The 14041-nt window shown below is 38.0% G+C and overlaps 1 protein-coding gene across 6 annotated transcripts in view; it reads right to left on the bottom strand.

Moving 5' to 3' along the window:
* The window catches only part of kcnab2a (potassium voltage-gated channel subfamily A regulatory beta subunit 2a), an 82964-nt gene that overhangs the window by 32344 nt on the left and 36579 nt on the right, over positions 1 to 14041 (bottom strand). The window contains exon 1 of one of the 6 annotated variants that reach the window (XM_086041919.1): positions 1832 to 2644. The exons of the other annotated variants lie outside the window; for them this stretch is intronic. Coding sequence (XP_085898045.1) covers positions 1832 to 2043 — 212 coding nt within the window. The 5' untranslated portion in view covers positions 2044 to 2644. Of the gene's footprint in view, positions 1 to 1831; positions 2645 to 14041 lie in introns of those variants that run through there. 6 annotated transcript variants of the gene reach the window in all.

The following is a 14041-nucleotide window of genomic DNA, read 5'->3' as shown; positions in this document are numbered from 1 at the left end:
GAAACCATGACTTATGTTGTATGAATGACAACAAGTGAATAGCTAATCATACCTTCTGCCAACTAGTGGAAGATCATTTAATTGTTTTGCCTAGACCTGGCGATAATTTAATATCAATATGTATTTTATTGAAGCAATATTATCTTCAATAAAATGTTTGATAGAAAAAAAGAATCAGGATGCAATAAATATCCAATGGCTAAAATGAGCCAGCTAAAAATATAAAGTAGTCCTAAGACAGTTGGTCAACTGTAATGCACCCCAGGGGCCTCATTTATCAAGCATGCGTGTGCACAGAAGTGTGCGTAAAGCGCTCGTACAAACATTCCCAAGCAAAGTATGGGATTTATCAATTTGGATTTGTGCGTGAGGACATGCGTAAATTTACGCAACATTTCAGTCGTATGCACAAATTTAGAATCTGTTTTACGCATTCTTTGAAAAATTAGGCCCCATGAGAGTAACAGTTTGCTACTTACTTTGTATGAACAACAAACTGGATTAGCGTCTTCCACAAATGAGCATTTACTGTGCACTGCTGGTGTAAATAAAAACAGTGCATATTCGCTCAAAAAGAGTTTTATGAGCAGATATTTTGAATGGTGTTTTTCCCCCTGATGTGTTATCTTTCATTAATGTAATGTTTTTAATGTTATCAATTTAATTGTTATTCTTATTTTAAATAGGTAAAAAAAAATCAATAATTATTGATAGATAGATAAATATATATACATATAGATGAAATATGTACGTCTTCATTTGACCAGACCAATTTAAGTATGCTGTGTTTAAAAAGTGGTTTATTTAATCTTCATATTCACCAGTTTAATTTGACTTTTTCATATTTGTGTTGACCTCTTGTTAAAGATTAAATATGATATTTTAAAATAAAATTACCTGAATTAAGCCTTTTTTCTTCTGGGCCTTATTTTAAATTGTAAAAAAAAATATGTTTTAATTAATTCAATAATAATTACTAGACTGATATGAAATACTTATATCGTGATACAATTTGCAGTCAAACTGTATTCAACAGCTGTACATGTTAAATGATGCTATTGAATAATGCATGTCACATGCTACATATACAGGGCTACATATATAGGAGCGCTGATATTAATTAGAATGTGCAGCAAGAAATGAATCTGATTTTTAAAGCTTCTGATTGCCAGGATGAGATTGAGAATTGATAAATACATGTATTTCTTGTTGTTGTTGTTAATCCTATTGAGGGCCATCAAATTTTGCCAGAGTTCTGTTTCAATAGCGGTAACCAGAATTTATACTAAGTAGGAATATCCCATAGTTTATCACTAATTTACGCTAAAGCAGTAGTAAAATCATGATAACAAAAAAATCCAAAACAATAAGTACAGCAGTAACTGAGCATAAATGCTTGTGACAACATTTTTAGGCTGTGTGCCGTTTGTAACACAAAATGTCATACGTCAGGACCACCGTAAACAAAGACTTTTAAAAATTCAGTGTATCCGTGTACCCGTGGATAAGAGTTTTAAAAACATTCATTAACATATTGAAGCACTTTTTCAGCACTGGCTGCCTGCACATCATTAGACTTAAAAGCTAGAGTGAATAAAACAGAAGCCATTTCACTGTTTTTAGGAGTTGTACATACAAATAAAGTCTGTCAATTCAGTTCAAATGTAGGGTAGCATCCATCAAGATTTATATTAAGGAAATATTAATCAGACAAATATACTCCAATATATCAAGTGCCAATTTTCCTTCTGTGTGGTAACCAACTGTAAAATTGATGGAAAAGACAATTCCAACAAAGGAATATCCTATCAACCAATCAACCATGGCCTACCTATACTTCATGCCGGTCCTCATGCTTTGTTCGCTGGAAGACGGCACACTCTGAACAGAGAGCTGACCAAGACTTCGAGCAACCATGGCCACGGCTCGGAATTTGCTTCTTGTGCCCGTACCGGGGCTGTTGACGTTTTGGCGGTTGAGCCGGTCCTCCGTGGTGCGGCTCACCCCGCCGCGGTGGTCCGTGCACACCAGAGAGACCTGCATCCTGGATTCGTCACTTACCAATAATCAAAACTATTCTTTTAATATCAAGTGGATGAACTATGAAAGAGCTGCGACCGTGAGGCTCCTTTGGTCCGTGAGGGTGTTTGGTTGTAAAAGGTGACCTCGTCCCTAGGGCAAATGTCACACGCCTTGCTTGTGTTAGAAATCACTTCCCACTTGATAAATGGACTGACAAGCTCACAATATTCCTGAGGCACAAGGTTGGGAGTGCAGATAAAAACTATACAAAGTATGAATAAAGTAAAAATGTGATGATTTTCTTGTTGAGGGTCTTGATTCCTCCGTACGTCGCCTTTTGGTAGTTAATCAGATGCTCATGAGGGGCGGTCGGCAGATTAAGAGTCCGTCAGTTTCCTTTCAACGCTGAGCTTCAAACTGGAATTTTACACCCTGCTGCCTGCTCTTTAAAAAGGATGGCAATGTAAAGATCCAAACCACGAGACGCAGGCAAATAAAGAAGATCCTCACATCTGCCGAGCCCATCCCGACAGTCGGGCCGGCTGCTGGAAATTGATTCTCCCGCTCGACCTCATTGTCACCTCTCTCACCGTCGCCTCGATTCAACTTACATCTGCCTGCCTTGTGCTGATTGTGAAGCGGCACGGTGCACATAGGCAAGAGATGGGAGAGGAAAGAGAGAAAGGGGAGGGAGGAAATGTGGTGGGAGGGATATGAAGAGCAATACGAGGAGGAACAGTCAAGGCAGCGTGAGAATGCAAGGCATTGAAATCTGTTGTGTTGACAAGAGCTCCTCGAAGAAAGGGCGCTGCATTATTTTCATGTCCACTTTTTGTGTCCGAGTGTTGCCCTGCAGTGAGCTTGAACACAAACAGTTTCCCGTCCAAAGAAAAGGCTCACCCTGGTCAGCCCCATCAGTTCCCTCACGAGGGACCTGTTCAACTGCCCATAAAATATTCATTATGTAACTTTATCTGTAACAATATACGCCAAAAGCAGGAGGGTGACAGACAGAAATGAGTCGCTGTTTGACCAAGGTCGGTGCGTGACATGATAATATCAAATTGGATAAAGCGTCACTACATAAGGGAAAAAAACCTCACACATTAAGTCTTTATTTGACTGAATGAATCCAAAGGATTTGGAACTAAACTCAACTCAAATGGACTAAAATGCAGCTCTGCATATTCTCATTGCTTTTGCCTCCAAATCCATATATTTTTCATATTTCCTGCAAATATAGCATTCACTTGAAGAATCATTCAAGAAGCCATTCAAACACTGTACTTTTTAAAAGCAGAGGATCGTTACACGTTTTAATCAGTTTGTACTCATTTACAATACTGAAATACTATACAGGGTATCCCCCAAAAAATGACATAATTTTAGTCCAACAGCAATTTCCCGCCAAATTAGAAAAATGTGTGAAAACTAAATTTAATGTGAAAAATAAAGCTTTGGTTTAATGTCAATTTAATGTTTTCCTTTTTCTGGTTGAAGCATTTTATTCCTATAGCAATAAATAGGCATTTTGCACATCAGAATTCCCAATACTTTTTAACACAGTGTACAGCACCAGATTTGGGATTGACAAAATCTTAAAAAAAAAAAAAAAAAAAAAATCAAAGAGGAGGGCTGTTAGGGCTGCCACAAAATACTATTTTGCTCATCTACAAGTCACCAATAGTAGTCACTATTAATCAACTAATCGGATCATGTGTAAATTGCAAAATATCGCTTCAGCAAGCAGCTGCTCTTATATAACCATAATTAGCCTAGCCTGAATTCCTTCAGGTATGTGCAAATTACAAATAAAGCCAGTTAAGATGATGATACATTCACATTTTATTAAACTTTGCAGCTCATACCAGCAGGCCTGGCATGTTTACAAATGATGATACAACTTAAATTGAAAGCAATTCTGTGGCATTAATATTTTTAGCTTTAAGTGTTTAATGCATTTTAAAATGTAACCAAAAATTACTAATATATATATATATATATATATATATATATATATATATATATATATATATATATATATATATATATAGTTGCACTAGGAATACTAAGTTTCATAGTACTATCTATAAATATAAAAATAAATTCTTGTAAATATATTTCACTCTTTTTAGGCATCAACATTTTTTAAATGCAGAAGATAGTGAAATCACATGAGTAAAATTAGGAATAAGCACCGTTTTAAACAAAACAAATAAACATTTGAATTTGTTTTTATTTTTGTTTTGATGGAACCTTTATTTATGTCAAATGTTTTGCTTTGCTTAGTAGTATTCATAATTTAAAAGTAAGACATTGCTCTACAAAATCTAAATGAGTTTTGCACCTGAAAAAAAAAATCCTTAAAATTGTGAGGAACATGTTTTTTTTTTTTATAGCACTGTAACAGTATATTGTAATGAACTGGCTCCCTGACAATGAGTGCTCCCATTTCTGAGTTCTTGAATGCATCAGTGTTCACGAGTAGAGCGATCGATTGAGCAACCATGTGTGCAGCTCGGCATCAATACAGCAGCTGTGTTTTCATTGTTAATTAACGTGATTTCAGAGACTAATGCCTCCGTAATCCATAGTAGACGCTACAATATATAAAGTTTTAGCGTAACCCAACATGACATCGCTGTTACGTTAAATCAAACGCAAACCATAAGTTGCGTGTGCTAAGGCTAGCTTGCAGACACGACTGTCCCTATGTAAGAAACGGAATCAGGCATCAACATGCTTCCTTTTGAATGATCAAGCATCCCCTATTCCATTACTGTACTTGAGTAGTTTTTTCCAGGACTTTGTAAATCACAGAGTATTTATTTTTTAGAACACTTTTTACTGTTATCCGTTCCATTTTATCAACAGTATCTGTCAACAATATGGGCTTGACTCAGAGCAAGCCAGCGCCAGCGAGTCAGCGTCTAGCTGACGCCCAGAAAACATATTGAGGTTAAGCTAAATGATTACCTTTTCGTTAGCTTGGCCCTGGTTATCTATGAAGTTAGTTTTACACTGTTTGAATGAAAAAGCAGTTCATTAATAAAAATGTGATTTCAAGAGGTGTATGGTGTGTGAGAACCGTTCAACTTTAAAAGCCTTCAAATTATGTGACATGAGGAGAAAATATCCGGTAGAAATACTTTTTACTTTTACTCACTAAGTACATTTCAGAGCTTGTGCTTTTTTTTTACTTTTACCTGAGTAAATATTTAAATGAGTACTTTTTCTTTTACCAAAGTCATTTTTCATACAATTAATTGTACTTTTACTCAAGTTCAGAATGTCAGTACTTTTCCCATCTGTGTGTTTCAAATGATGTCAAATTTCTGGGGACTTCAGACATTTTTTGTACTGTATAGTGAACCCCTGCCTATTTGTGGTTCACTACTCAGAACAGGGCTAGATCCTGTAAATTTATTGTATTTTCAGCTTCAAGGATGATGAAAGTTTGAATTGCCATTATTACCTATGTAGAAATGTATTTGCAATCCAAACAAAAAGAAAGGTTAAACAGCCTTCGCAAACCCATTGTGAGGGTAAATAAAATGTTGGGAAAAAAGCTCAACTGATCCAGAACTTTGCTATTAACGGCGAGGACAAATTGATCTGAAGAACAATAGGAGTGTTCTTGCCCCGTTAAATTGTTAAAATATGACAATCGCTACACTTTGAAAGTAAACGCCATAATTGTGCTCGATGCAACAGAGGCTACAGATTGACATGACGAGTGGATGAGCTGCGCGCTCCCAGTAATCTAATACTCAAGCTTATCTGAGTGGAGCAGCTAGTGTGGCAAGCAGATAATTAAACAAGATGCCATCAGGAGCAGATGTGGCGAGTGAAGCACTTATAGAGGCCACCTATCAATGGAATCTGGCAGACAGACTGTTGCTAACTGACAGCTCTATTCTTGGAACTATGACCTTTTTTTATGTCGCCTGGCCTTCAATAGAAGCCGGTACGAAGGCTTTAATTCAATTGAAATCGGATTTGGATTTCGGAATTCCGAAACATAGTATGCAGAGCGCAGAAAAGCCACACTCCAGAGAGGAATGTTCCGTTACGCTTACCTTCAAGTAATAAGGGGGGTGCCATACATCATATTGAATGAGGGATTGTATCAACAGGCAACATCACATTATGGTCAACAAAAGCATTCCCTCCCAAGGCTGTTAAGAATCATAGCTTGGCGCGCACACAGCAGTAGTGGAAATGTGATGCCACGTTCCATTCCGCTCAGCTCCAGGGCCCCACGAGTCGTCGCATGGAGGAGATTTAATGAGAGTTGTGGGGAGAAAAGGCCACGGACAAGAGCAAAAGGCTGCACAGATACAGGGGTGGCATGGATTGTAATCTAAGAAAGACCCACTTAGAATGTCTATATTAGGATGGATTTACTCTGCAGATGCCAGGGCCCAATGCTGATTGAATGCCTTTAACCAATATATTTCATTACATGATGTAGAGTGAATGTTTAAAATTTACAAAAAAAACAAACAAAACTTGTTGTCATATTTGTTAAAACTGTCAGTATGACCTGAGACCAGTACATTAATAAAATGATATGACCCCATCTTGTACCTCGAAATACATTTTTATGAAACCACCACACCTGATGGAAAACAACCAATCAGATACAGAAGGTGTGACATACGAGGTGTCAATCATTTGCCACTCGGGGTTACACTCACATAACTGGTACACCCCCACAGCTTCACATCGAGGCTTCAAAGAGCTTTACTGAAACTTGGGGGAATATCCAAATAAAACAGTTGCCTTTCAGAGGTCGAAGGAACTTAGGCAGCGGAGAGCATTCAGAAGTAACGCAGAACCAACAATTACATTTATCAACGCTTTGACTTTAAATTGTTTGTACATTCCGATGAATAAAACTTTAAACCGATAACATTGACGGTGATAGTAACACTCCATTACGAATAAGTAACGCTACCGACGTACAGTACTAGCCGTGGCTAATGTGCACGTAAAGTGCACGTCGATACACACGATAGTCAGCAGAGCTTTGGTCTGAGACTCAAGGGGGGGAGGGATTAGTGAAGAAAGGCTACATTGGAATCTCGCTAGCAGTTTTAACACTGAAAACTCCCCGTTAAAACTTTACATATCATTTATTTGGCCTGGGATAAATCTTAGCCCATTGATTCAAATGAGAGTAATCTCACATCATTCCACTGGCCCGCCATTGACAATAATGTTAATTTTCTTCATGGTGGACATGCCTCTAATGTAGTATATTGAGACCATATTTAATCGTCCATGCTTTCGCTGTAGTTTAGATTTACAGTGGATTTATGATCTGTGCGTTTATGTTGTACTCACATTGGCACGATACATGTCAAGAGTTGTCTTTATGATGTCGTGACGTATATTGTATATCCCATTTGTAACAAGAGCAAAAAATAAACTAAAATACAAATTGGAACAGTTTCACTTCAATCATGCAGTGTGGCTTGAATAAAATGGTGTTCTAGTTATGGTTCTAGATATACTAAATATACAATATACTGAACCAAAGTGATGATTGACTTGGTCATTTCTAATCCCTATACATCCTTTGTTGAACCTTTATTCATGTGCATCTGAAAATCTGCACATTTATTGAGCAGCAGCGCAATGGAGGATAGACTAATCAATACAAGAATACATCATGTGATAGGCAAGCAATCCATCACTTAAATGACAGAAAAGCTATTTTTCATTTACTGGTTCCGTTGGGCATTTTGTTGGACCGCCTGACTCCCACCAACAGACGCAATCACTACCCCCCCCTCCCCTCATCCTATTTTAATATTCATTGATAATGAAAGACATTACACACAGAAGGGTTTTGTAATTGAAAGATGCACCAGGAGCTATTGACTGCAATGAAAATATGCAAAAGGACAGAGATGCAAATATGCTCAAGCCAATAAACCATTGTTATATAATCTCCGCGAACAAATCACAGTCATAGAAATGTTTATGTGAGCATGACCTAGGGCCTGGAGCAACAACTGCAATACCAAACCATAATTACGTCAACAAACAGATAATGTACAGTATTTTAGGTTTTAGTATTTTGCTTACCTATTAATATGTCACAGGGGGAAGTTGTGTTCTCCTCAGAATCACTGAAACCTCATAGATAACCCTCTGTAGAGATCTTTTATCATGTTTTAAGCATATACAATGACATTTTGTACTTGAGTTCTTTGTTTCCACCTCCAACCCATTAAGGACAGGAGCGCATAACTGCGTGTCTACCACTAGAGCCGAGAGCGCTGTTGCATCATTCTACCTTTAAAGCTGGCAGAGCGGATACGTCGGTGTCTTTTTTTAATCCAATTGTCCGTCTCTTAGCCAATTGAATGCGTCAGAATATACACGTGAGGGTGGCGCGAGACCGCGGAGGATGTCGTGGAATTTTCTCGAGCCGTAGGTAGGCTAATGGCGGACGCCGTCGATCGCCCGGAGCTCTGATAAGTAACGGCAGTGATCTGTGTAACCTATATCTTTGCTGCTGTAACTCTGAAAATTTCCCCACTGTGGGATCAATAAAGGCCTTCTTATCTTCTTATAAAGATGAGTGCACGACCAGTGGAACCAGTCGAACGTGATATGTTATGGTTTGTAAACAACGACGATATAGACGTCAGAATAGAAGATGGTAATTGTATTGTAACATTGCAGAATGAATCTATTTACCATTGTAATCAAATAATATTTGTCATTTTTTTAACCATGATGTGGTTTTTGGGCAAAAGTATAAATAGTAATCCATTTGGTTGAGTAAGGACTTGTTGGTTAAACGGTAAACAAATAGCAAAGACGGATTTTGGGTGTGAATCCGCGGTCTAATATTTAGTGACCATTCTTACACTATAGTATGTAACCAATGAAATTTCAATCATATCAAATGTAGCCAGTTATATTTTCATTTTCATTTTTATTGTTTATTTGAAGGGGACATTGCACATTAATGAACACTGGTGTAATACCTGTGCAAATGTGCCGAAGTTAGCAATAGCTAATTTACTATAGCTAATATTAAAGATTCATTTGTTGGGTCAGCGTTGTGCTCAGTGTTTACTTGTTTTCATCACATTTAATCTGATCATATTCATGTACCTGTAGCTGTTTGGACAAAGGAAATGACCAAACTGTGTCGCAATTTACAGTGCTCCTATTACATTGAACATTACTGAATTAACTATATGGCTGCCCTGCATGCGCGGATGGCCCAGATACGTTGGGACAACAAAACGACGACATATCTGGCTCCATGAAATTAAAACCGGAGGCGGTCACATATTTTTTTTTCAACCTCGCCTGTTTGACTGTCACACAGTCACCCATAAACTAATAATAATAAAGTGGGAAAAAATCATGCTGAGAACATACACAGTGATGACAATTGCCCGCACACTAGTCAGGCGAGTGTACCACTACACCATCACCATCATCGACTTGTACCCTTGATGCCTCCAGAGAAGTCCGGCGAGTGAATGCCAGTGACGCACTAATAATAAAACTTTCTCAGACCCCCTTCCCATATAAAATGAATGTTTCCACTTTTATAATCCAGAAAGTGTTACGCACACTTTAATAAAATATATTTTTACAACACCACTACAGGGAAATTATTTCACATTGAGTAATAAACATGCTTTGGAGTGCTGCGGGAAACATGGAATGAATTAATGGCTTGACACGAGAATATTCAAAACATCCTATTCTGAACTTTACATAATCGCTTAGAGTGCATGTGTTAAGTTGCTAATTAGCCACACGTGCTTCAGGTGACTCAGAATTCCCACAAGGCTATTGCACAACTCATTTCATATTGGTGCAAGCGAGCAACAACTGAACAAAAACAGCAAATGCTATCAAGCAGCCATTTTAATTTTTTGGGGATTAGAAAATGATACTAAACAAATCTCAGTTTGAGATCAATAAAACAGTCTGTTTGTAGCTGTACTTTATTTTCTTACTGTTTCTTACAAGTGCTTGGTGGTTATCCGAAAATCTACTGATCTGCTAAAATCCCTCACAGGCAATCACGTGAGCGAATGCAGAGCACCAATAGGGCCTTAGTTTTATTCACAGTGCGGAGGAGGAAGAGAAGGGAAAGGGCTGTATGATGTACTGTATGTACACCCATGCACACACACACACACACATTCCTTTGATCACAACTACAGCTACACATTCTTGTATCTATTGTACCCAAATGCATCATTCTGGAGAAAAAAAGACCTAAAAGACAACCTACAAGATACACTGCAAAAACTAAAATCTAACTGAATATAGTGTTGCCCTGAGATAAGAGTAGTTTGTTCCTTGATAATGCTTGTATGTCAAAACACTTGTATCGTAAATAATCTTTCTCCACTGACATGAAGTAACAATTCGTTAATCTGTTCCAGCCTTCCCCCCCAAAAAAACAACCAACATTTTTGTAGTGTTTTTTTTCAATAAGAAAATTATCACTCCATAATATTGCACTTTATAAAACATTAAATAATGAGATAATTAAATAGACTCTGAAGAATTAGGCAGATTTTGCCACATTTTTTTTTTTTTATTCAACTGAACGAACACTGTGCCGCTCCTTCTAATGTGTGGGGGTAGTATAATATAGACAGAACCACAGAAGTGTTTCATTTTTTGCAAAGAGATTTTGCATGGAGAAATAGAACAATACAATACATTTGTGACTCAAATATGCTTGTCGTGTCTGCCAAAATATCTTCTTACCAGGCAGTTTTAGAGTAAGAGCAGTTCACTTCCGCCAAGCATTTTTCTCCGTCAAAAGCTGAATCTTTATTAATGCTTAAATGTAAGTTGAGGTTAAAATAAGAAATTTCATACATCCATAATGACACACCTACACATTCATCAGTCCCCTTTGACCGCTGCGAGGTCATGCAGCATCACCATGTAGGTGGACTTAACAAAAAAAACAAAACATAAAACCATTTCTATAGGTGTAGGTAGAATAAATACACCAGTTTTAAGACATCTGTGGGATGCTAGCTATGTTTACCTGTTTAAAGAAATCTCGTCTAGTCAATCATTCATTACTCTTTTTGTTTTTGTTTTCAAAGCCCAGTTCATGCAGTGTACAGCAAACCTCTTATTACCAATATGAGAAAAGCCTCTGTTTGGTACGACGACGCTTTGACAAATCAATGATGCTCTACCGTAATGAGGCCACTGGAGAACGTGTCCGGGATGCAAGAAGAGGTTCAGCTCCGAAGAGCGCCCCCCCCCCCCACTTCTTTTTTCTGTGCAAGCGGCAAAGCGACAAGCGAAGAGAGAAGGACCGCTTTAATTGACAGGGCATTTAGAAGGCACTCTGACCACAGAGGGAGCACTGTCACGAGTAGTCATCCTTCAGCACAACAGCAGCATTATCTCTAAAAATAGGCACTGGCTCTTTGAATCAGTTTTACAACAGCAAGAGTGGGCCTGATGCAAAGAGCACCCACGGCGTCATGATGGAAGATGGGCAGTCAAAAAATGCAACAAAATTTGATATTGTTGCTCATGTCATGCATTGGCATGAAAAGTTGCTTTCAGCAGTGTTCCCAGCTACTGTGCCATGAGAGACCATTAGGAATGCCATGGGAAATAATCCGATTTCACTTAATTGATCTGAAAAACATTATTTACAACAACAATGTATCTTTATGTATCCATCCCAGCAATGTATAGGCATTAGGCAGAACCAGTGAATGATCTCCCGCTAGATGGCAGAAGGTACCGAAAATAATCTGTTTATCCACTGGTCATTCATATAACAGAAGGATTTCACACAAAGCACATTTGTGAATATATTGACATTGAAGATCATCATTGTTTCAATATAAATTTGTTGGCATTTGTTTGGTGGTGTGCTGTGAGATTCTTACAATGTAAAATATGTGCCTTGGTTCAATAAAAGGTTTGGGAAACAAAATGTCTTACTACACTAATGCATTCCATTCAACTCCACAACTTAATATATCCAATGCTGGACTATTGCACTCTGTACAAAGCTAATTACTTCTAACATGATTTGCTCTGTTTCATATATTTGTTTAAATTTGTGTGTATTTGTCTATTTATGTGGCTACATGAGAGAAAACAGTATTACGATTCTTCTGTATATGTTGGATATATTGTGGTACCCGAATTACGAGTGACAACGTGCAAGTTTTTCATGCTACGAGCCATTGCTCCGGCGACTTTTTGTCTTCAGTTGCAAGCAAAAATTTAAGTTACGAGCACTAAATGGTGGCAGTGTGTGGTGGGAGTTCACAACAGTTATTTAAAAATAGGTTAAATGCTTGCTTCAAGCAGTTTATTGCTACTTCCACAAAAGAATTATACAATGTGTATTTACTCAAACCACATAACTTCTTAAAGTCTATTAGCTTAATGCTAACACACAATGCAAAACGCCCTAAACGGGCTACCAGAACTAGCATTTATGTTGCAGTATTTCTAAGCCTTTACGCAACGGATATATGAACATGAACAGTGCATGCAGCAACACATGTAGAGAAGCAATATAACAATTCTCACATCAATATTTTCTTTATCCTCTGCATAAAAAAGACAAATGAAAATGCATTACAGAGTTACTTAGTTGTGAAACTTTTTTTTTTGGCCAAGGGGCACACAACCAAAAGGAGCATGATATCAAAGAGTACAAGAGCTGCAGAAAATGGATGGGGATGTATGGATATAATTTTCCATTTTCTTTTTTCATGCGCATGGTGCACCTCACCTGCTTCAGTTAATACTCTCTGAGCCTATCCTGTATCATCTTTGTATCATTCCTAAGAAAGCTTCGGCAGGGGTAATGGGCCAGGACATCAAGCGTGGCAGAAGGTGATTACCAGTGCAGCACATACTCTGGATTAAAGCCCTATCATGTGTGAGCGTCTGCCAGCTGTCCAACTGAAGGTTTAACTTATACTTTCTCACAGTCTAATTGAAGGGCATTAGTCAGGATTTGAGGAAACCCGGTAAGATGGAATCTCTGAGGTGGGGGAGGTGACAACAGCAGAGTGTGTGTTTGTGTGCGTGCGTGGGTGTGTGTGCGACTTCTGAAGTCTGACAGATTGACAGCAATGATTGACAGATGTTCTAATGTGTCCTGAAGTGCTGGCTAAGCTTTCCTAATATCTGCCAGGACAATCACTTCAGCAAAAGCAAAAACAAATCCAGACATCATCATGATCATCATTTTTACTTTGTACTTTATCCCTTAGGAATTTCCTTTGAATATCCATCCATTACCTGAACCGCTTATCCTTACCAGGGTGGCGCGGGTGCTGGAGCCTATCCCAGTTGTGCTTTGGGCGGTAGGAAGGGTACAACCTGAACTGGTTGCCAGCCGATTGCAAGGAAAATAACCCAATTGCATTTTTGTTTTTCAAATACTGCAATTAAGAATGTAATTTTTAGCTTGTCATCTTCAGCATTTAAACCACTCTGCAGTATGACCAACACGATGAGATGCAGTTGTGACGATCGATATGAAGAACAAACCTTTATTTTATTATTGTATTGTAAAAAGAAAATCCTATCGCTGTACAATATTTACTGCTTGATTTAACTTCAAGACTTGCCAGTAGCGCTGCTGTCGGGGCCAGCCGAGGATACAGTATAGAGATAAAATGAAGAGTGAACTTTTCATCACCAAGATGAGAGTGCAAAAGCGGTTAAAATGTTAAACTGTGTTAAACGTTGCTCAATGATTTAATCAATTATACTAAAAGTGTTGAGGTGATTCACTTGTAATCCTCAAGAAGGATTTTTAATGACTTTATCGAGGCAAGAAAATAGAACAATATTCTCACATTCAAACTTTCTAATTGATGATAAACCTTAACATTTAGAATTTTTGGTCGTAAATATTAGTTCAGTTTCTGTCCTGCATATTTAATCGACCCACGTGGTCCTGGCCCGTCCCTCGTATGCGACAGCCAATTGGCGTCGAGAACATAATTTTAACATC

The sequence above is a fragment of the Filicampus tigris genome, chromosome 9 (assembly GCF_054856515.1).
Source record: "Filicampus tigris isolate MCC_2025a chromosome 9, RoL_Ftig_1.0, whole genome shotgun sequence".
NCBI classification, from domain to species: Eukaryota; Metazoa; Chordata; class Actinopteri; order Syngnathiformes; family Syngnathidae; genus Filicampus; species Filicampus tigris.
Note: the sequence above shows the minus strand (reverse complement) of the source record. Positions and strands in the feature narration are given on the sequence as shown.